This window comes from Mytilus galloprovincialis, chromosome 3 (genome assembly GCF_965363235.1).
Source record: "Mytilus galloprovincialis chromosome 3, xbMytGall1.hap1.1, whole genome shotgun sequence".
In the NCBI taxonomy this organism is placed as follows: Eukaryota; Metazoa; Mollusca; class Bivalvia; order Mytilida; family Mytilidae; genus Mytilus; species Mytilus galloprovincialis.
In genome coordinates, this window is record NC_134840.1 from 57,302,146 (window position 1) to 57,325,128 (window position 22,983).

Below are 22,983 nucleotides of genomic sequence, written 5' to 3' on the forward strand. Positions count from 1 at the left end.
AATAGGGCTAGTATATTCGGTGTATGGAAGGACTGTAAGGTGTACATGCCCAACTGGCAGGTGTCATCTGACCTTGACCTCATTTTCATGGTTCAGTGGTTATAGTTAAGTTTTTGTGTTTTGGTCTGTTTTTCTCATACTATATGCAATAGGTCTACCTGTTTGTTGTATGGAATGATTGTAAGGTGTACATGTCTAGCGGGCAGATGTCATATGACCTTGACCTCATTTTCATGGTTCAGTGGTTAAAGTTTAGTTTTTGAGTTATGGTCTTTTTATCTAATACTATATGCCATAGGTCAACTATATTTGGTGTATGGAAATAGTTTATGGTCTTAATGTCAGTCGCGCAGGTTTTATTTGACCTTGACATCATTTTCACGGTTCATTGGTCTTTGTTTAGTTATCTAATGTTAAGTTTATGTGACAGTTGAAATAAAGCTTTATACTTAGGACTATCAACATAATATCAATGATTAGTATAGAAGGCGAGACATTTCAGCATGTGCACTCTTGTGTTTTATAGTATGGTTCTTCAGTGTTGTGTGAGGCTTCGAAAAAAAACCAGATAGATGTGGTCAAACTTTTACTGGATAGAGGAGCTGAAATATCAGCAAAATATAAAGTAAGTTAATATGACTCAAAACAGGTTTTGATGTAAATGTTGCATGATAGAAAATAAAAAGTAGATGTTGATGAAATTATTATTGAAAAAAAGAAATTACCAAATGTTTGTCTGGCGTACTGAATTAAAAGCCTGGAATCGAGGATGACTATACACGAAATTAAGAAATTTAAAAGTAAAGGGTAAAGCAGCATTTTGTAAAAAATCAACAAGAAAAACTGTTACGTCATTTTAAGTGTCATATCTCATATTAAAACTGATGTCATTTCAGTTTGATTTGATTGAATCTGAATCATTTGTATATATTTATTGAATATTCTAGTAATTAACAAATACTGTAAAAGCAGAAATTTTTGTGGAGAATTAAATTTCTTTTATTTGGTGGAAAGAATATATCCACAAAATTAAAAACCCCACGAGAAGTAAACCTACATATAATATCCCTTCCATATAATGGAAACAATGAGATTGAATCCCCATGAAATTTTATAGAGACAAAACCACAAAATTTTAACCCTACAAAATTTTATGTTTCTACAGAAGTTCATTAAAACTCCTTGCATCTTTTGTTTTATTTGGTATAAATTCCATATGCTTTTATGAAATTATATGAAATATTTTTTCAACAGATGACTGGAAAATCAGCTTTACATATAGCTTGCCTAAATGGATACTGGGATATTGTGAAATTAATGGTGGAAAAAGATAAATCAGTTATAAATGATGCACCAATTGTAAGTTTTTATGCCCCACCTAGGGGCATTATATTTTTTCGTTTGTGCGTATTTTCATCCAATTGTCCCAATTCAGGTTAAAGTTTTTGGTCATGGCAGTTTTGAAGAAGTTGTTGTCCAATCAACTAGAAACTATGAACACATTCTTGTTGTTAAATATTTTAGGAAATATAAATTATTCTGGATTGTAACATGTTATATTGCTATAATCAAGAATCCTGTCCGATTATTTACATGCTAGGGGTAAAGTAGCATAGGTAGACATGTCACCTTACCTAAACACATAAATTTGGTTCTGAGCTGACCAATCTTAGCTCTTACTCATAAATAAAAAATCTAATTATGAAGTCTTTGGTTTGACTTTGATGGAAATCAAAGACCTAATACCTATGATATTACCCTGGTATTGTCGAGCCTGCAACTTTTGTTGCAGAAAGCTCGACATAGGGATAGTGATCCGGCGGCGGCGGCGGCGGCTACGGCGGCGGCGTTAGCTCACTTCTTAAAAGCTTTATATTTTAGAAGGTGGAAGACCTGGATGCTTCATACTTTGTATACAGATGCTTCATGTTACGAAGTTTCCGTCAGTCACATGTCCAATGTCCTTGACCTCATTTTCATGGTTCAGTGACCACTTGGAAAAAAAGTTCAAATTTTTTGTAATGTTGAATTCTCTCTTATTATAAGTAATAGGATAACTATATTTGATATGTGCATACCTTGCAAGGTCCTTATGTCTGTCAGACAGTTTTCACTTGACCTCAACCTCATTTCATGGATCAGTGAACAAGGTTAAGTTTTGGTGGTCAAGTCCATATCTCAGATACTATAACCAATAGGGCTAGTATATTCGGTGTATGGAAGGACTGTAAGGTGTACATGTCCAACTGGCAGGTGTCATCTGACCTTGACCTCATTTTCATGGTTCAGTGGTTATAGTTAAATTTTTGTGTTTTGGTCTGTTTTTCTCATACTATATGCAATAGGTCTACTATATTTGTTGTATGGAATGATTGTAAGGTGTACATGTCTAGCGGGCAGATGTCATGTGACCTTGACCTCATTTTCATGGTTCAGTGGTCAAAGTTAAGTTTTTGAGTTATGGTCTTTTTATCTAATACTATATGCCATAGGTCAACTATATTTGGTGTATGGAAATATTTTATGATCTTTATGTCAGTCGCCCAGGTTTTATTTGACCTTGACCTCATTTTCACGGTTCATTGCACAGTGTTAAGTTTTTGTGTTTTGGGCTATTTTTCTTAAACTATAAGTAATGGGTCAACTATATATGTTGTATAGAAGCATTGTTAGCTGTACATGTCTGCCTGGCATGGTTCATCTGACCTTGACCTCATTTTCAAGGTTCATTGGTCTTTGTTTAGTTATCTTGGTTAATGTTAAGTTTATGTGACAGTTGTAATAAAGCTTAGCTTTATACTTAGGACTATCAACATGATATCAATGATTAGTATAGAAGGCGAGACATTTCAGCGTGTGCACTCTTGTTTTAAATCATGTACTATTTTCACTGAATGAATGATAGAGTTCTCAAATAAAAAAAATCCAACTACCTGGTATAAATTAATTGGTTTGACCTCATGGACCCTCATTTCTTTGATAAATCATGCACTATTTCTACTGAATGAGTTATGGAATCTGCAAAACAGATAACTCGTATCGGAATAAATCACAAAGTTTATTATCACAAAAGCAATAACATAGATTTTTTTACAGAATGGAAATACACCTTTACATTATGCAGCTGAAGAAGGAAATATAGCTATGATGAAATATTTGCTAGATAATGGTGCAGATGAAAATTTACTTAAAAATTTTGTAAGTTTTTTATTTATTATGCAGATCAATTACGTTTTAGTGATACTTTAATAAGAAATTTATTTTACTTATATGGTCATAGTTATTCTGAATGAATAATTTATTATCTTACCTCCTAGACATTTCTAGAAATATGATTGGTTAAAAGTAACAGTGTGGAGACTGTATATATTCCATAATAGGTTAGTAGGCGGGGCTTATTTCAATACACAGTAAGTAGAGGTGTTATGTCCCTTTATACAAACAACGAAGTGTTGAGGAAAAATCTTAAAAGTTTCAACAAACAATGAAATTAATAATGAGCGATTGAAATAAATTCATAAAACAGATTTAAAGCTAACAAGTTGTTATTGTTGACATTTGTTTTTGTATAGACCAATGGAAGAAGGTTGCTAATACTAACAGTATTAAACAAATACCACATGTTAAGATAGTCGGTAAGTTAAATTCGTTATGTAGTGTGCTAGTGACCTAATATGATATATATGGGGTCAGTTAGTTCCATATGGGGATTTGAGCTTTGCTCTCACCTCATACGGAATTTACTGACCCCATATGTAATGGTATTAGGTCACTAGCACACTATGTAACCAATAATATCTGAATGTTATAAATACGTTCTTTGATTATTAGCCCATTTATACTATTCATGATAAGGTTAATAATTTTTTTTTTTTATTGTGATGTTTAGTTGATATCAGTTGTTCATTGGTCAAAATTCAATAATGACATAGATATTTTTTTAGTTCCTCTGATTTCTGATTTTGCTTTTGTGATTCCAGAAAATTTTGTACTATGTCTGTTGATGCTGCATAGAATGAACATGATCTTTTTTCATATCATTGCATACATATTATATACCGGTAGTAATCATTAGAAAAATATAGATTCTAACACTGCATCTAGTGCAATACAATTTGTCTCCACTCAAGCAAGTTAGAATTTAAAATCAATCATGCTAGGCTTGATGAGTGATTTTAATATTTAAGATGAAAATTTCCAAGTCAGGATACATATCTTATTGCATGAAATATGGTTGTGGAATCAGTTTCTCTATGATTTTTAACCGGATTTTTGTGACAAAAATGTCGGTTATTGAATTGGGGATGTACGGCGGGCGGGTGGGCGGGCGGTCAGGCGGGCGGCAATCAAATGTTGTCCGTGCATTAACTCATGAACCGTTCAACCAAAGCTTTTAAAATTTTAATATGTTGTTACTGACAACTAAATGAAGGTCAAGTTCAATAATGGCGATTTTGTGACTTTTACCGTTCAGGAGTTATGGTTCTTGAAAGATTGAAAAATGGAGTTTCCAGTCGTGTCCGTGCATTTACGCATGAACTGTTCTACCAAAGCTTCCCAAATTTTAATATGTTGTTACTGACAACTAAATGAAGGTCAAGTTCAATAATGGCGATTTTGACTTTTACCGTTCAGGAGTTATGGTTCTTGAAAGATTGAAAAATGGAGTTTCCAGCCGTGTCCGTGCATTTACGCATGAACTGTTCTACCAAAGCTTCCCAAATTTTAATATGTTGTTACTGACAACTAAATGAAGGTCAAGTTCAATAATGGCGATTTTGACTTTTACCGTTCAGGAGTTATAGTTCTTAAAAGATTGAAAAATGGAGTTTCCAGTCGTGTCCGTGCATTTACGCATGAACTGTTCTACCAAAGCTTCCCAAATTTTAATATGTTGTTACTGATGACAAAATGGAGGTCAAGTTCAATAATGACGATTGTGACTTTTACCGTTCAGGAGTTATGGTTCTTGAAAGATTGAAAAATGGAGTTTCCAGTCATGTCCGTGCATTTACGCATGAACTGTTCTACCAAAGCTTCCCTAATTTTAATATGTTGTTACTAATGACAAAATAGAGGTCAAGTTCAATAATGACGACTTTGACTTGTACCGTTCAGGAGTTATGGTTCTTGAAAGATTGAAAAATGGTGTTTCCAGTCGTGTCCGTGCATTTTCTCATGAACTATTCAACCAAAGCTTTTAAAATTTTAATATGTTGTTACTGATGACAAAATAGAGGTCAAGTTCAATAATGACGATTTTGACTTTTACCATTCAGGAGTTATGGTTCTTGAAACATTGTAAAATGGCGTTTCCATTCACGTTGTTGCATTTACTCATGAACCATTCAATCTAAGCTTTTCAAATTTTAATATGTTGATACTGATGACAAAATGGAGGTCAAATTTGATATTGACGATTTTCACTTTCACCATTCATCAGTAATGGTTCTTGTGATATTGCCACGACACAAATAAATGTTAATAAATCCGGTTTGCTGTCGTTGTGACAGCCTCTTGTTAGAGGATATACTGTAGATTCATTTATTTTCGTGGGTACCAATTTTTGTTGATTAAGCAAAATTTACATGTTCGTGGATATTTAATTTCATGGTCTTGTCAAAATCTACATACACGTCTTTAGGTGTAACACCACTAATTCGGGCCCGGCCAGAAAGCACATACCAGAAAGTAGTACATATTTAACACAAAATAGTTCCTACGCATGAGTGTAGCTTTCAAAATATGTAGAATATTTAGGTATTTTTGGTATCAAATGAAAGCTGAGGGACTGGTGATCATTTTAGAACACTTATGGACTTTTAATTTTGAATATTGAAAAAACTGCACCAAATTTTAAAAAGAGGGTACATTTTATCTGTTTGTCAGATCTGAAGTACCTGTTTTGGTACATCAGAAGTTCCGGGAACCAGTTCTTTCTTATATGCCATTAAAGGTATGTTGATTTTTTTGTGTACAATACACCATAAAGTGTTGCTTTGAAATGCAATGATTGCCACTTTATTTGAACTTGAAACAAAAGAGGTGTGCCTGCTTGAAATGGAGGAATTGAACATAGAAAGCAATGGGACCATGAATTATTGGTGTACTTCCTTTAGAAAATTGTTATTGTTGAACATTTGATTTCATGGTTCTCCTGTACCCACGAAATCCAAGAAGATTGGTATCCAACGAATGATTATGAATCCTCAGTATACGGAAAATTTTATCTTTCTTTTTCAATTATCTGCGAAAAGACGTGTTCTTTATAATTTTTTCTTTCAGAATGGCGAATTTCCTTATGAGGAGGATATTGTTAGTTGTTTATGTATCAATCAATCAGAAGATAAGGATGATGTGAGTAGAAAATTTAGATTTTGCAGATAGCTTACAATGCAGTATGGCATTTGCTCCTTGTTAAAGTCTGTACAGTGACCTTTAGTTACTTTCTTCTTTGTAATTTGCTCTAGGATGGAGAGTTGACTAATCAGCAATCATACAACATCTTCTTATATTTATGTGTTATATAATCTGGAATTCTGAAATGGGTACATAGTTCAGAGGAGTAATTTCTAAGCTTCCAGTTTGTTTGACTACAGGACATTTATATTTTTAAAAGATCTCATTTTTATTTCACCCAAATTTTATTTATCTCTCAAGTCTTTCCATACATTTCTCTCTATCTTCTTACTAATCTAAGAAATCTGGCAAACTTGTTAAATTGATTGTCCTTTTTGGTGGGGATATAGCTGAATACCAAGAAGTTAAGTGTCATTGTATTTCTGTATTATAATTCAAATGTAATTCATTATGTTATTTTTGTAAAAAAAAAAAAATCATATTTGATAGGCTGATTCTGACGGTGCAAGAGGAACCTCTTTAAGCCATGATAGAAATACCCATCAAAGTTCAAAAAGTGCAGTGGGACAAATAAAACCTGTATCTTTACTTCTCAGTTCCAGTCCTCTGAAATCAGGTATATAATGATATATGTTTATTATTGCAAGTAGTGGTATGCTTAACACAATGAAGTGAACATTCTTGTTGAAAACGACTGTTTTTATATCACCAGTATGCTAAAGTTTACAATTGGAACCCCAGAACGATTGGTCATCATTACCACCATTTTGTTTTACTTCATTTAAAAGTATAACTCTAATTTGTATTAATGTTTTTAGACGAAGTGATTCATAAAGGAATACTACAAAGGAAACATGATATGAAAAGTAAAACTGTGAAATCTCTTGCAAGGTAAGCTAAGATTAGATTTCTACTTTATATGCAGAATACATCAGGCTATGCTTCATACATTAGAAATAAATTGTTTATGCTTTTTATTGAAACCTCAATTAGATTAAAGTTTTTTTTTTTGTTTTTTTTTTTAATAGTTTTTGGAAAAATCATCGAATTTAAATTTGTTGTGTCAGATCTTGCAAATCATACTAGTAGGATTTTTATTGGTTAAAATTGTGTTTTTCAATAATCATGAAATATATAAAATTATGGTACCAATGAAAACAGTTTTTTTTACTATAAGCTGCCATCCAAGAGTACATTTGAGTTATGGATAGATATATCTTTTCATTTTACAAATATTTTTTGCATGTTACTGAACGATGAATAAAATATAAAATGTCTATATTTTTGTAGGAACTGGGTTCCAATGTATGGTAGACTTATAGGACATGAGATGTATTGCAGGTCTTATGAGATTTGTGTAAGCATACTTTATTAAAGAATTTGTAATGTATACAAGAATGAATAAAGTATACAAGTTATTCAAACATAGGATTAGGAAACAAGAACAGTGTTCTTATATGAGGGTCGTAAAAGAGGTACATTCATGAGAATAACAGTAAAAATTCTTGCCAAATGACGTTAACAGTAGATTTTGGTTGATGATGATAAAATGTTATAACAATTTTTAAACAATAAAAGAATTGACTGATTTTGATGAATCACGTTAATTTTTTTCCAAAAATAACAGTAACGATAATTATTTGAGACCTCTGACGAATCATGATAAGATTACTTTGATGCATCACGGTAAAGTTTTGACAAAATGTCAAACGATGGCATATTGTTTGACGCCTGACAGTAAAGGGCATTCCTACCCTCTTCTATGTATTCAATTTTCTAACTTCGAAAATGAAACTACAAATGTATATTTAAATGCCAATAGGCAGATGAATGTATATAAAAAATTCAAATACATGTATTTAATTATTTAAACTAATATAAGATCATAATTGGATGTTATATACTGTGGATTTATGTATTTTCATGGGTATCAATTTTCATGGGTTGCTGAAAACTTGCATATTCGTGGATATTTGATTTCATGGTTTTGCCAATCTATGTATGCAAAGCCTGTAGAAAATAAGATATTTGTTGAACATTTATACCCACGAAACCCACGAAAATTGGTATCTAACGAATAATAATGAATCCATAGTATATGTATGATTATATATCTCAAAAATTTTGGTGAGGGGGGAAGGAGAAAAGTGTTTAAAAAAGTGACAGTGTCATTACAGAAGGGACAACATTTCTTTTGAAGGGATAGGTAAATAGAGCCCATCATCTTGAACAGTACTAATGTGTTAAAGTATAACAAGTATTTACATTCATGGTTTCCCACATTCAAATAAAATTAAAAGTCCATGAAAGTTGAGATATCTCAAATATTAATGAATCCTATGTTGGATTTCATCATGCATGTAGTGGATACATCTATTCCATTAACTGTGTAATGTTTTTATGTTTTGTAGGACTTAGGAATATATGAAAAACTGATGTTACCTCATCATCCAGTAATATCATTGAAAAATGCTTATGTACATCATGTAGATAATTATAAGAAGAAAAAATATGTGTTCAGAATTATACTGGAAAATGGTGGTGTGTTCATGTTTAAAACACATAGTCTGGTTTGTTTATTCATTATTTTTTTTAAATAGTTATAGTTCTAATGAATTCATAAAGTGTTGTTTTTTACCTCACTTTCAATTCATTCTTTTAAAATCCTGGAACAGCTTTGTTGGTTTTATGTTATAAAAATAAGAAGATAAGGTATTATTTGCTAATGAAATAACTCTCCATCAGAGACCAAAATGACATAGGTCACTGTATGACCTTGAACAATGAGCAAAACCCATACTGCAAAGTAAGCTTTAAAATATATACCTTGAACTGACAAATGTTGAACAATTCAAACTGTAAGATAACTAACATGATTTAAGAAAAAAAACAAATACAATATACAGCAACAATGACAACCACAGAATTGCAGGCACCTGACTTGGGATTCAAGAATGCGGTGGGATTAAACATGTTTGCATGTGCCAAACTCTCCCTTTTTACCAGGGACAGTTGTGGAACAGTAGCACATAAGAACAAACTTTGTAAAAAAATAAAAATAAAAAGCTTTAACTCCTTCTTGCAATGTTGACATCAGATTGATATGACTATTTATGATGTCCCTTCTGGGCATATAGCTCTTCAACTGTTTCTGTTTTTATACATCTTTGGCTTTCTAATTTTTGGCACCGACTGTGTGAGGGCTGTATAGCCAGTCAAGGTCGTTAAACACTTCCATATATATAATTTTTGGCTTTGAGCTATCCTGATGAAGGTACATCCAGAAAAGTGCCTTAGCACATGAAATTTAGAAAGTGTTTGAAAAAAAAGGAGAAATTTACATAAGAGTTATTCTTTTAAAATTGTCATAATGCATAAATGAAGCAGCTAGAAATTCCTTCTATGATTGATCATTGTGTATTGTAATGCAAAGTTTGGGAAGACAATGTATTAGAAATTTTAGAATTATTGAAATGGCCATCATATTCAGTGGAAAGAAGTGGAAGGAAGTAAGTTTTTTCTGAAATTGTTTATTAAAATAATTGAAAATATAACAAATAAGACTCTATAGTTCAGTTTTGAGCTTATTTGGACCCCCTTTTATTTTGACGATCAATGCATTTGAATGGGGACATATTATTGAAACCCCCTTTTATCCTGGGTTGGGAACCCCCTTTTTTCAACGGCTGGGTCTGCCTCTGTAATCTCTACTGTTTAAACATCATTGGACGTAATAAGAATTGACAATGCTTACTATAATTACATGATAATTTAATGTTATAATTTGAAACAGTTATTAAAGTGTCATTCATAATCTAACTAAAGAATGATAAAAGAATTATTTTTTACAGGATGATATGAAATTATGGTTGAAAAAGATTCAGGAAGCTATAGATTTTTCATGTATCAACAGTGGAAAGTATAACATTAAACCAGACATGAATTAGCATTGTGAAGGACAGAATGTTCAAGGACAGGTTATAACAATATAATATCATATCAGTGATAGAGTAATGACAAGAGCTGATCCATGCATATACTGGTCAACATTTCATGTCCTAATTGAACAGTTAATCTAGTTGTGTTCAAATTTATCTACACTATCACGTTAGATGTTAGATGTTTTACATGTAGCAATTCCCCTTTTTAGAATCTAAAGGACTATGGGTAATCTCATTGTTCCTACACCAAAATGAAAATAACATTACGTCATTGGTTGAATTTCTATTGCGTATCACGTTTTCAACCATCACAGCGTTTTAATGTTCACTTTTGAAAATATTACCGGTATCCAGAATGCATTAGATTATGAAACAGCAAATTAGCAGTATCGTTGACAATGAATAAAGACAGAAACTCTTTTTTATTGTCATAACAATTGTACAAGCTAAAGCTAAGCCAGTGTATCTGAACCGTATGTTGTTTGTTGTTGTTGATCTAAGTTTGTATGTTTATTTTTTCTTGAGGGAGCAAGTTATTGTGAGGGCCTGAAGCCCATAACATATAGATTTGGGGTACAGACATTCAGCTGGGGTTAAAATCCATCCCTTTCGTAAATTGAATTATGCAAAAATCCCTATTCATTAATATATTTCATAAAAAAAAATCACAAACCATTTGTATATTTTCCTGTCTATCATGACATTTAATTAGATGTCAACCACATGGAATCATTCATAGTATTCAAGAAAATGATCAGAACACAATATTTATCAACATCTTAACTGAAGAAGAACAGTTATGACCAATTGACATATATTTCCAGCCATTGTTATATTACCTTTGTGAAATACATCCTGTTGATATATTTGACATTCCAAAAAGGGACCCATACCAGCAGCACATCCATGTTTACCTTTATGTAAAAGGAGCCTCCCCCTCGTGTTTGTACTTTCCAATATTTTTAATAATTCCAGTTATCCTTTTTATGGATAACTTGTTTACTGAATGAGATTGGTTAAGATGATTCAAAGTAGATCAATTTGTTGTTACAATGTATCAGTAATAAGGAATGGGAATATTTTTATACATGTATATCGGTATCATATTTTTTTGAAAATTTATTATGTTTATACATCTGCAATTTTTTCACTGCTGACTATTTATTTTTAACTAACTTTGTCATAATAAGCAGGGAATGCATATGAAAAACATGTATTTTTATACATAAAACTCAATATATCTGTGATATTTACAATGTACTATTACTTTATTTTCTTGTTGAATTGTTAGATTGGTATTTATGATATACCTTGTATGTATTTTTTGATAAATGTTTGTTTTAATGATGCCTTTACCTTTTACAACAACAAAAGCTGAGCGGAAAATTTATTTTCTTATTTTTTTTTTACATTATTTGCATTTAATAGGTAGTTCATCTGAGACTTGATGGAAATTTGAGGTTTCCAAAATTTTGCATTGACCACTAGATATTTAATAAGTAGCTACTTGCATTTTTTTTTACTATATATTATTCTCTTGCTCACTGTTATTTTTATTGTTGTGTATTTTGATTTTTATTTATGCTATACATGTATTATTTTAATAAGAGTTTGTTATGAATGATGCTTTTACCTTTAACAATAAAGACATAGAAAGTTGTGTTTTTGTGTATATATGGAAGTGTATACCTAAATAATACAGACTTATAATGTTACAAAATCTGCATAAAAAAAGACATATATTGCACCTGATACATCAATTAAATTTCTGGTGAAATAAATTTCAGAGGTTCCTGCATATACCTCCTAAAAACTATCAATTTCATTTATTTCAGAGATACTTTTTTATGTGGAGATTGTTTGACAATAAATTGAATAAATACATTTGTACAGGCATGAGTTGAGTTGCATGAACCTTTGTATGAAAAGTCAAGATATCTATAGCTTAACTGGTTTTCTTAACATTTTCAAAATCTTCTGCCGTTTTAATATATAACTGAAAAAAAGTAAACAATACCTATAAACAAGGACATAGTATTTGTGATAGTAAGTTATATAAAAAGAAATAATTTTGACCCAGAAAAAAGTTTACATGCACTTCCTACAGTCCTACAAAGGATTATGTTCGAATGTTGTATACATCTTTGATAGACATCATAATCATTATTTCTAACAAGGACCATATCTGAACATCAAACATGAACTACTTAGTCAAGTATAAATAGCTTATTATGGCAGATGTTTCCTTTAGAATTAAGGTACAATATTCAGATTGGTCAATTGAAGCTTATTTTTAGTAATTGCTGGCATACTTAAACAGTTTTTCAAGTAATGATTTTCTTGCCGCTATTTTTGTCTCCTAATTTAATATCTTAGTTCAATACTTTTTTTGTTTATAGTTCATGTTTATAGGTGTAATTATTGTGGATCCCTCCAATATATTGGTAAATTTGCATTTTTTGTGGTGGCTCTTTGACATTCACTCCACATCTCACTGAAATAATATTATCAGTATTAAAAAAAAAAGATTTGTATGATTGCCAATGGGACAACTCTCCACAAGAGACCAAAACAAACTATAGATCACTCTTTTGGCCTTCAACAATGTGCAAAACCCATACTGAATAGTGGGCAACAAAAGGTCCAGGAATGACAAATGTCAAAACAATTCAAAAGAATAAACAAATGGCCTAACTTATGTATAAAATAAAGAATGAAAAATACATATGATATACAGCAACAAACTATCACCACAGAATTAAAGGTATCAAATCTTCAAGCATGGCAAAAAAAAGTGAGGAAACTGATTATTTGAGTTAATTTTTTAAGTCCAAGGACCATAACTCTGCACAATATCATCAGATTGGAACAAAATTTGAACTTGATCTGTAACTTGTCAAGATAAAGCTATAAACCTATTATTAAATCAATATCTGCAAGCATGACAAAAAAGTGTGGAAAACTGATTATTAGAGTAAATTTTCTAAGTGCAAGGACCATAACTCTGCACAAAATCAACAGAACAAAACAAAATTCAAACTTGATCTGTAACTTGTCACGATAAAACCATACATCGAATATCAAATCAATATCTTCAAGCATGGAGAAAAAAGTGGAAAACTTATTTGCCTTACTGAAAGATGGACAGACAGACGGAATGTAAACCTAAAGTCCCCATGGACTTCTTTGTTAGGGGACTAAAAAACTATGGTGAAAAGTACACATAAGCTGTTTATTTGTACTATTGGTTTTATATTAATAACGTGACCAAGTGATGAAAATATTTCATCATTTAAGTAATTGCAAATTCCATGCCTCTCTTACAATGCTCTTAATTGCAATCAACCACAATAATTGGTATGAGCATGATGTCTCACTCTTGTCTTTTTACAAAAAATATCTGAGGAATTTGCAATGTTGTGACCTTTAGTCTTTTTACCAGGCAATCTACTGGAAAGATGATATCTGATATGTTCCTAGTGTCATAGCTACAATCACGTTCCCTCTTCCAGAACATATCAAATAAGACTATTTACCAGATTTGTAATAACATGAGGAACACAACAGTGCCACATGTGGAGCAAGATCTGCTTAACCTTCCTGAGCACCTGAGATCACCCCCAGTTTTTGGTGTGGTTTGTGTTGCTTATTTTTTAGTTTTTTATGTTGTGTTATGTGTACTATTATTTGTCTGTTTTTTTCATTTTTAGCCATGGCATTGTCAGTTTATTTTCAATCTATGAGTTTGACTCTCCCTCCTGTCTCTCTGGTATCTTTTACCCTTCTTTCTTGATCATAGGACAATTCAAAATAAATTGAAAAAAACACAAGATAAAAATATTTTCATAAATCTATTCTGACCAATAAAAATCTGGCACTTTTCTGACAATCAATAACAACCTAACAATATGTTCTATTGCATAGACAATATGATGATCCTTTGGTTACGTTGATAACCCTGAGTATGATAATGATATACATGATATAGATATCTTGGTTACTATCACACCTGTCCTGTTACAGCTTATTTCTTAATGCTTTCAGAGTAAAACTTTGGTTGGCTTGCTTGCTTGCTTGTATAAGCGTTAACTCAAGCTTCATGATTAAGAATGACATCTTCAAACAATATATAGTGGCATAAATAAATCATATATTTTATATTTAAATTTGATTGAACCTTATACCAATTACAATTGTACAATACACAAACAAAGCCAGCAAGTTAACCAAAGTCTTGTTCTACATGCATTAGGAAATTACCTCTAAAATGAATGTCACACTATATGTTCCAAAATACAATTGTTTTTATAAAAAGTATGTTGAACCTCTGTGTATCAAAGTGACATATTTACTTTCATTGTCTATTTAAAATATTACTGAAGATATGTTTTCTTAATATTTTTTTGTTTATTACAAACGGCACTGCATAAATATTTGAAATAAAAAATTATAAAAGTATTAATTTATTCAATATCCAATTTATACAGTTTTGTTTGTCAAGAAATGAGGATCTTTTTTTCACACATACCACAAAAAAAAAACCAAAAAGATTAGTTCTATGAAAAAAAAATGATACTCCTCCAGGAAGTTTAAAAACCAACACAGTGGATTGCTTTACTTGAATGGATAACACGTTTCTGTTATTGTATCAATACACTTATTATTAATAATATATTTTATCTACCAAGTTTTTGCATCTGTAGTTTTATTAATTTTACTGTCAAAATTCAACCTTGATATGCAATAATAATGAAAATTCACAATTTATAAAAACTCTGAACACACTAAAATAAAAGTTGTGTTTACGTAAATGTTTTATGCAACAATATAGAAGATCCAAGATACCTGAAGATGTGACAGTTGTAACCTACATGTTTTGTTATATTTAAGTACAATTATAGAAAGGTTTCAATATGACTTAATTTCAGTTTGAGTTACTTCCCTTGGTCACCTTTTTTGGGGGGTAAATGGTTTATTTTCATATTTACCCAAATGAAAATATGGGTTACAACAAAGTCTGATAGGAGATCATAACTATAAATCCAGCAAGACTAAAAGAAATTAAATTGTTCAGAAAACAGCATTTCTTTTTTTAAAACTAGCGGTCAGTATAACATGTTAAAATTGGCTGATTTATGAGTGAATTTGTGCATGTAGACCTCCAACATGGTGACAAAAGGGAAATAACTCTTGCTTAAATTCTGTCAACAGAAACCCATCTACTAAGGAACAATGAATAAATGATTAATGTTTCACTCAAGAAATGATTTGACATACAAAATGATACAAACATAATGTAAAGTATATAAAACAATGATATATAAAAATCTATTTTACAATGCCTGTGTATACAAATTTGATCGTTATTGCACAATATTTTCAACATCCATTCGTCACTGTCTCTCATCAATAAATACACTCTCTCACATGGAAATCAGATCTACTAAGTCTCTGGAGCACCGTTTATAAATCTGATAAGGCCCTATTGAATAGCACTTTTTTTCTGTCTGATAAATTCTACAAATCTCAGCTATCTGAAGAGGACTGGTCTGGTAATACTCTTGGGTATAACTGAAAATATTAAAAAAAAATCAATAAGCAAATAAAACAAGTACAATGTTTCAAATAAAGAAAAGATTTCTTAATATAATTGAAATTTAACAATCTCATGGTAAATGGTGATGATTGTTAAAAGCATGTAAATTTCTCCTATGGCTATACAGCTAAAAACAACTGTATGTGATAAAAAATACATCTACTAGCTTTGACAGATATTTACATACAGTAATAAGATGCACTTTAATTAACAATGCATGGTAGTTTATAGTCAGTAGCTTTCTTGGCATATTATAGAAAAATTTTAAACAGATTTTTTCATCAATACTATTAAAAAAAATTTAAAGAGATAATCATATTGTAAGGAAACTGAATGGTACCTACCCCTACTAAATTCCTGGGTATATATCCTTCCATTTTTGAGATTTTGGACCACCACCATTCCTTTTCATGTTCATCTCCCTTTTTGAGGACTGTTATTTCATCTCCAATAGTAAAGCTAAGTTCATCTGAATTTAGGCCATCATAGTCAAAAACAGCATACACTGCACCGTTATTTAGGATACCCAGTTTTTCTTGTATACCTACAATATCAATAAATATTAAATTATAAAGGGAAATAACTCTTGTATACTTCAACAATCAAATATCTTTACATTTGAACTGTTTTGCTTAAAAAAAAGTGTGCATATTTTTAAATAAATGACCAACCAGACCTAGACAAAATGTCTTCATGTATTTTTTGGAATAAATATAAATGTCCAAACCTAGAGTGCATGTGTTCACATTTCAAACTCTTCTATGCTTTATTCAAAGCAACAGTTAACTGTACATGTATTAATGTATTGTTTTAGACGAATCACTATAAAACAAAATAATTTAACCAGATCATGTGTATACTTGTGTCAATGTCTCTCAATCTGTCTCCATGTTTGACATTTTAATTTGATTTCCCAGTAACTGTTTTGAGTATATTGTGATGTTGAAAAAGCACATTCAAAATATCTTTGTTGTTAAAAACATTTTTAAAATTACCTAGAAAAACTAATTAGACATACGGTAGTAATAAGAATTTTCGATGTGATGTTTATCGCCACCCTGTCACTTTCCTCATACAAATTTTTGTACTCATGGAATGTAACCCCCCCCCCCCCCCCCACATATACTTAGTGAATACATACTATAAAGATAATCAGAACAGTTATCAAATCCTTCCTCTTCCTCTTCACATTTCTCAGCTGCCGTCTCCTGGTCACTGATTGTTGTGGCGAAAATACATGCTCCATGCTCCACTAAGAATTTAACCATCGGTAAATTGTTACATGAAGCTGCACAATGTAAGGGAGTCCTGAAAAAAAGTAGGTTTAATTGATAAAAAGGGAAAGGAATTTAAAAGTATTGGCCCATTCAGTACCTAATTTCATAAAAACAATATCTATTTTAAAAGCCTAATTTCTAAAATAAGAAAATTAATGAGAAAACTTCTGAAAGGTAACATCTTAATGAACAAATATTTCAATTCAAGTATTTAACATTCATGTACAAATGCTAAGATGGATTGTAATTTATATTTAAGAATACATATTTGATCATGTTGTACTAGTATACCTCCCAAAATCATATTTTATGAATGAAACAATTGTTTCAAGATTAGCGATCAATCACTTCATTTTTTTCCTCGAACAGTACCATGCATACTTAGTACAGCTGTTTATTTGTTATTATGTTTAAAACTTTTATCAAATCAATCATAATTACTAGATGTTATAATTTTTTGTCAGTTTCGTAATATTATGATAAATATATTTTTTCTGTTTTGATCTTCAGCAAAAAAATACAACCCAAAAAACTTATATATAAACAAATTTCTGGCCGCATGGATTGAATTTCTTTTCAGACTGATGAACTGTTACAGTTGCAGTATAAAGCTTAAATATCCACAATGAAAAGAAAGGCACAAAAGAGTTTATCATACCTGAAACTGCCACACAAGCCATAAATAAATTGATTGCAATTTTCAAGAGTTACAACTCCTAAGCACTAGCAATCATCAGCTTATGTATATATTATGTTACTTTTTGCCTATTACAAAGTTATTGGATAATGCTTACAGCTAATTTCCTAATGCTTGTAGAGTAAAACTTTGGTAGGCTTGCTTGCTCTGTTTGTATTAACGTTAATTCAAGCTTTGTAATTTACATATACATCTCAAACAATATATATAGGCATATTTTTAACCTGTATATATTATATTCAAATTTGATGGGATGTTATCCCAATTACAATTGTACAAAATACAAACAAAGCTAGCCAGCTAACCATAATCTTGCTGTACATTAATTAGGAAATTAGCTGTATAAGAGCAAAAAAAAGTTTTCTTTGGTAAATATTCATTAATTATGGGAAGTCTGACAAAAAGTATGAAATTTTCTTGTGGAATATACAAATAAGTTTTGTGTAGTGCAGCTGTACATCAATAGCTTACCATCCATCACTATCAGGAGAATTAACATCACAACCAAACTCCACTAAGAAAGTGACAATATCATAATGACCAGCACATATAGCATTATGTAATGCTGTTATCCCCTCATCATTTGACTCACTAACATTAGCTACCTGTAAATAGAAAACAATTATAGACTTGATGTCCAGTGACAAATATTACATGCATATTTAGGGTATGACAAAATTTATTAAATTCCAAAATAAATGGTACAAGGGGTATTCATTGTGTAACAAGTGATATGACGTCAGGCAAAGTTAGGTTATAAACTCTCTAAGAAGTAACACTGTACTATCAACCCATCTACCACTTTTACCATCAACTTTACACTGAGTGGAATGAGGATTATTTTCAATTTCTAGATATAACATAGAATCTTAAATGCATACTTAAGTTTCAATTAGGAATCTACTTTCACTGTTAGAAATATTAGTCGGAAAGTAGTGTGGTATTTCCCCCATCTTAAACTTGAATCAGGAAATTCATATTTAAACATCAAGGTTCATGAGTGGAAGTAAGTGGAAGTAAGAAAATATTTTTTATCAACCAGAAAAGCCAGACTCGTGGCAATAGTTCTCTTTATATGGTTTGCTGTTTTTTCCATGTGTCTACTTAAAGGAAGAAGTTGTAACTAGTATTTACTAGTTTTGTGCACATCACATTAAAGTTATTACAAAGTTTCTGTTCAATAAAAGGCTTTAAACAAATGTACTTCACAAAATCTGAATTTTAAAATATGAATTTCAAAACTTTACTAGTTAAATTCATTCAATTAGGCATGCAAAATTAGAAACTTTATTTAAAACTCCTTTTAAACTTTAATTGGTTGAAACATTTTGCAAAGATGAAAATATTACAATTTTAATCATTAAATCATGCTTTAAGGGCCTGGGGAAGCATTGTAAAATGAAATGCCTTCATTGAAATATATCCTTCTGTGTGAGAATAAAATGTTGAATGTGAGAAATAAAATTATTATACAAATGTAATGTTTGTAGATTCAATTTAATATATAAATCCAGGAGATTAAGTGCTTTGAACTCCATCGAGTTACTGCAACATTGCACAAGATAATTAAAAAAACTCTCTGCCCTACTTATGTCAGGAAAACTATGACAATGCAGAAAATCTTTAGTGTTTATACATGTAATACTTTATATAATACAAGTATGACATAATTGCTTCTGGTAATTTTAATGGGTGTAACTGTATAACCTAACTTTTACACTAAAATTCAATTTTCAGAAACTCCTGAACTTGACCTTTTTTTTTGGATAAATTAAAGAAAAACTTTAATATGTTCTAAAGAATAAGTGATTTTACAGCAACTCATCACTGTGATTAGTGGAGTAAAATTTTGCAGTTGTCTGTGAAATTTATGACATCAGCAAATAGTGAAGTATAGAAGAATGTATATATTATACATGTATACAAAAAAAAGCGTATCCGTTAAATGTCAATTCATATTTATATTAGTTGAATGGGCATGGCAGATATAAACAATATCTTATACAACAAATAAAGAAAAAGAAAGAAGCTGAATTTTAATACAATATCAATTGAAACCAACATGGTCATTTCTTGCATATATATGTAGATTCCAATGATTACATTGAATTTCATACTATACGGGAATAAAATAATGTACAAACCTGACTAGCACATCTTTTCACCAATTCTAATTCTCCTTCCAAAGAAGCATCTAACAACAAGGCTAATGGATCAAAACTAACACGGTTTGAATTTTTTATAGAATTAGCATGTTTCAAATTTGTTTTCTTCCTCCTAACAACTGTGGTTTGTTCTATTTTTGGACTTTCTACTGGCGAAATGGAGGAAGAAGTATTTGAATCACTATTCTTTTCATCAGTCATTTGAACATCCACTAAATTTCCTAAATCATCGACAGGCACTTTTTCTGGAATTTGATCCATAAATGAAGTAGCCTGTGTTTCATGCTGCATATTATTGAAATTAAATGCATTTTGTTGATGTTGTGGAGAATGAACATTATATTTATGAAGTAATTTAGTCATATCTTCATTTTCACTGTCAGAATGTCTCCGTCTTATAGTCCTTGGTGTATTCCGATTGTGACTGACTTTATCTGATGCAATGTCTGTGTAATGTGGAGATCCTGGAGAATGTAATCCTTGTGGATGTTGATGCCCATGCCGTGTTGGTGATAGTGGACTGCCCTGTGACGTAACATTGTCATTTTTATTTTGATCCTTTGTTTCTGAATCTTTTTTATTGTCTGTTTTCTCACTTGTATCACCACTATATAACATATTAAAATTTTGTTGATATTTTTTCATGGCTTCAGGTCCTAAACGACCCATGTAAGTGTTAGCTATAAGATTCTTGGATGCATACCTTAGCGGTTGTTTTGAGATATTCGTTGATGTGCCACCATTATTCAATGAATTGTCTGAGCCACCAGAGTTTGAATTCGGTGGTGAATCTTTTGATGATGAATGTCCATTTTCTACCTTATTTTTAGTACTGATAACACGAGAAGAATCTACTTGATCATGTGATTTTTGCTGAGAATTATTTTCCTGTCCATGTTTAACATAGACAGTGGGAGCACCAGTTGGTTGTAAAGGATCATTTATTAACGTTCCATGCATATCATGTGGTAATTCTTTCTGAGAACCTTCACTCGATGCTGGTGAACTTTGTCCACTACCACTTGTTCGTACTTCCTCATTTACATTGACGGAAGACACAGGGGCATGTATCCTGTTTGTTAACACATTTGTACTGTAAGTTGTACCAAATGGTCTGGGTGCTAAGTATGTCAGATTTGTTGTAGCTGCTCTAGCGGGTATCGGTGGGGGAGCAGAATACGATTGTGAAATACTGTTTGTTGTTGACGTTGTTGACATGCTCTGATGACGCTTAGCAGCTTTTATTATAGAACTTGATAACTGATTTTGAGAAAATCCATTTTGCACAGATTTGGAGTCTGAATTAACATTTACACTTAATGGAATTCTCATCTGTTCTTGTTTTGTTGTATTATTATTTTGTTCTTTGCTCTCGTTGTCTTTTGAAATTTTCGACTTTTCAGGTAAAGCAAACTTTGTATTTGTTGGAAGAGTTTGATATTTTGGATCTTGCTTTGCAAATTCTGATTTTAAATCAATATCACAATTTTCTTGCTTGTTTGAGTATTGTAAGTATGGCTCAATGGCCGCAATATTTGATCCAATTGGTCGATTTGATCCTTTGTTTTGATTGGCCATTTGTTTATGTTGTTCTGCTTGCTGTGCTTTCTTTTTCTTTAATCTTTGCTGAAGTTCTTGAATTCTGTTATCCATTTTGGATACTTCGTCCTTTCTTTTACTTAACATTTCCCTGTGAGCATTCAACTTAGAATTCTGTTGTTCATTCATTTTATTTCTCAGCTGAAAATAAAATACAAAAACAAAATTTATTACTAGAATATTTCATAAAACTCTGTATGCATGCATTAATAGATTTTTTTTGTGTATTTTTTTGTAATGCCTTCAAGAAGTTTTATGGAAAATGAAAATTAAATTTTGATTAAATACAGTGTCATCATATTATCTGTATTCTTAATCAATATATACTGTTTTAATTATATGACTTACAAATTCAAACAAGTTTTTTTAACTTGTGTATAAATAATATAGTGTTTTTTTTAATTCAATGATGAAGGTACTACATTGTATTTTGTCTATGTATGTATGTTTACAACTCTTGCAGAAACATATTTAAATATCAATATTTTCCTATTATAAATAAGAGATGATTGTATGAAATGTGACAATTTTCACAGCTTGAGCGAGGTATCCTAGTCATAGTCACAGTTTTTTTTTAACACATTCTAAAGTTGTACTATGCCATATATGAAAAAAGAATAATTGATTTTATTAAAGGTACATGGAAAATGAAACTTTGAAGATGATGAATTGATATGTTATGTCCAGTGGCAAACATCACATGCATATAAGGACAAGAACATGTTATTAGATTGATTGAAGTATAGTCTCACTTACCATCAATTCTTGCTTCAGTTTTTCTAATTCAATTGCAGCAGCACTTTTTTCTCCATTTTTCTGATTTGCTCTTTCTTTTTTTATTTCTTCTAATTGTTGTGTTAATTGTTCCACTTTGGCTACTGCCATCACTAATTCTTTTTCTTTTTCTGTAAACAATGCTTTAACACTATCCAGCTCTGAATCTGAAGTAATTAAATTTAATACCTCTAAAAATACTTATAGAAATTTCTTATATATATATGAGAATATCAAATGATTTTGAATCATGTCAAGTGAATTCTATATTTAAAATATAAGAAAGTTTACTCTCTATATATAGAAATGCTAACGAAATTTGTCTACACTATAAAAAAATGTTTCCGCTAAACATGACAATAATGATAATCCTACTTTACAACGTAACATCCTATTGGATTACTATATTCAGTCTGTTTTTAGGAAAGTTAGTGGGTAAATAAATAACACCACACAACGGAAGTTATAAATTTGAAATCATAATATATCCTGATTTTTTGCACATTCAGGTTAAATCCAAATAACTACTTCACACCTATTTTTCCTGCTAAAGGAATGATATGATATTCGTTGA

The 22,983-nt window shown here is 30.9% G+C and overlaps 2 protein-coding genes across 15 annotated transcripts in view; one reads left to right on the forward strand and one right to left on the reverse strand.

Annotated features, from left to right (window-relative positions):
* LOC143068422 (uncharacterized) overlaps window positions 1-11,961 on the forward strand; it is a 41,358-nt gene extending 29,397 nt beyond the window's left edge. For 3 of the 4 annotated variants that reach the window (XM_076242460.1, XM_076242461.1, XM_076242462.1), the window contains 9 exons: window positions 527-625; window positions 1,255-1,359; window positions 3,097-3,198; window positions 6,286-6,357; window positions 6,850-6,976; window positions 7,179-7,251; window positions 7,651-7,717; window positions 8,772-8,930; window positions 10,212-11,961. In XM_076242460.1, coding sequence (XP_076098575.1) covers window positions 527-625; window positions 1,255-1,359; window positions 3,097-3,198; window positions 6,286-6,357; window positions 6,850-6,976; window positions 7,179-7,251; window positions 7,651-7,717; window positions 8,772-8,930; window positions 10,212-10,307 — 900 coding nt within the window. In that variant the 3' untranslated portion in view covers window positions 10,308-11,961. The remainder of the gene's footprint in view (window positions 1-526; window positions 626-1,254; window positions 1,360-3,096; window positions 3,199-6,285; window positions 6,358-6,849; window positions 6,977-7,178; window positions 7,252-7,650; window positions 7,718-8,771; window positions 8,931-10,211) is intronic. The other variant, XM_076242463.1, reaches the window with a different exon arrangement.
* Window positions 11,962-14,138: 2,177 nt separating this feature from the next.
* Window positions 14,139-22,983, reverse strand: part of LOC143068423 (apoptosis-stimulating of p53 protein 1-like) — a 62,980-nt gene continuing 54,135 nt past the window's right edge. For all 11 annotated transcript variants that reach the window (XM_076242466.1, XM_076242465.1, XM_076242468.1 and 8 more), the window contains 6 exons: window positions 22,392-22,576; window positions 20,016-21,776; window positions 18,343-18,476; window positions 17,039-17,205; window positions 16,242-16,441; window positions 14,139-15,872 (listed from right to left, as the gene is read on the reverse strand). In XM_076242466.1, coding sequence (XP_076098581.1) covers window positions 15,828-15,872; window positions 16,242-16,441; window positions 17,039-17,205; window positions 18,343-18,476; window positions 20,016-21,776; window positions 22,392-22,576 — 2,492 coding nt within the window. In that variant the 3' untranslated portion in view covers window positions 14,139-15,827. The remainder of the gene's footprint in view (window positions 15,873-16,241; window positions 16,442-17,038; window positions 17,206-18,342; window positions 18,477-20,015; window positions 21,777-22,391; window positions 22,577-22,983) is intronic.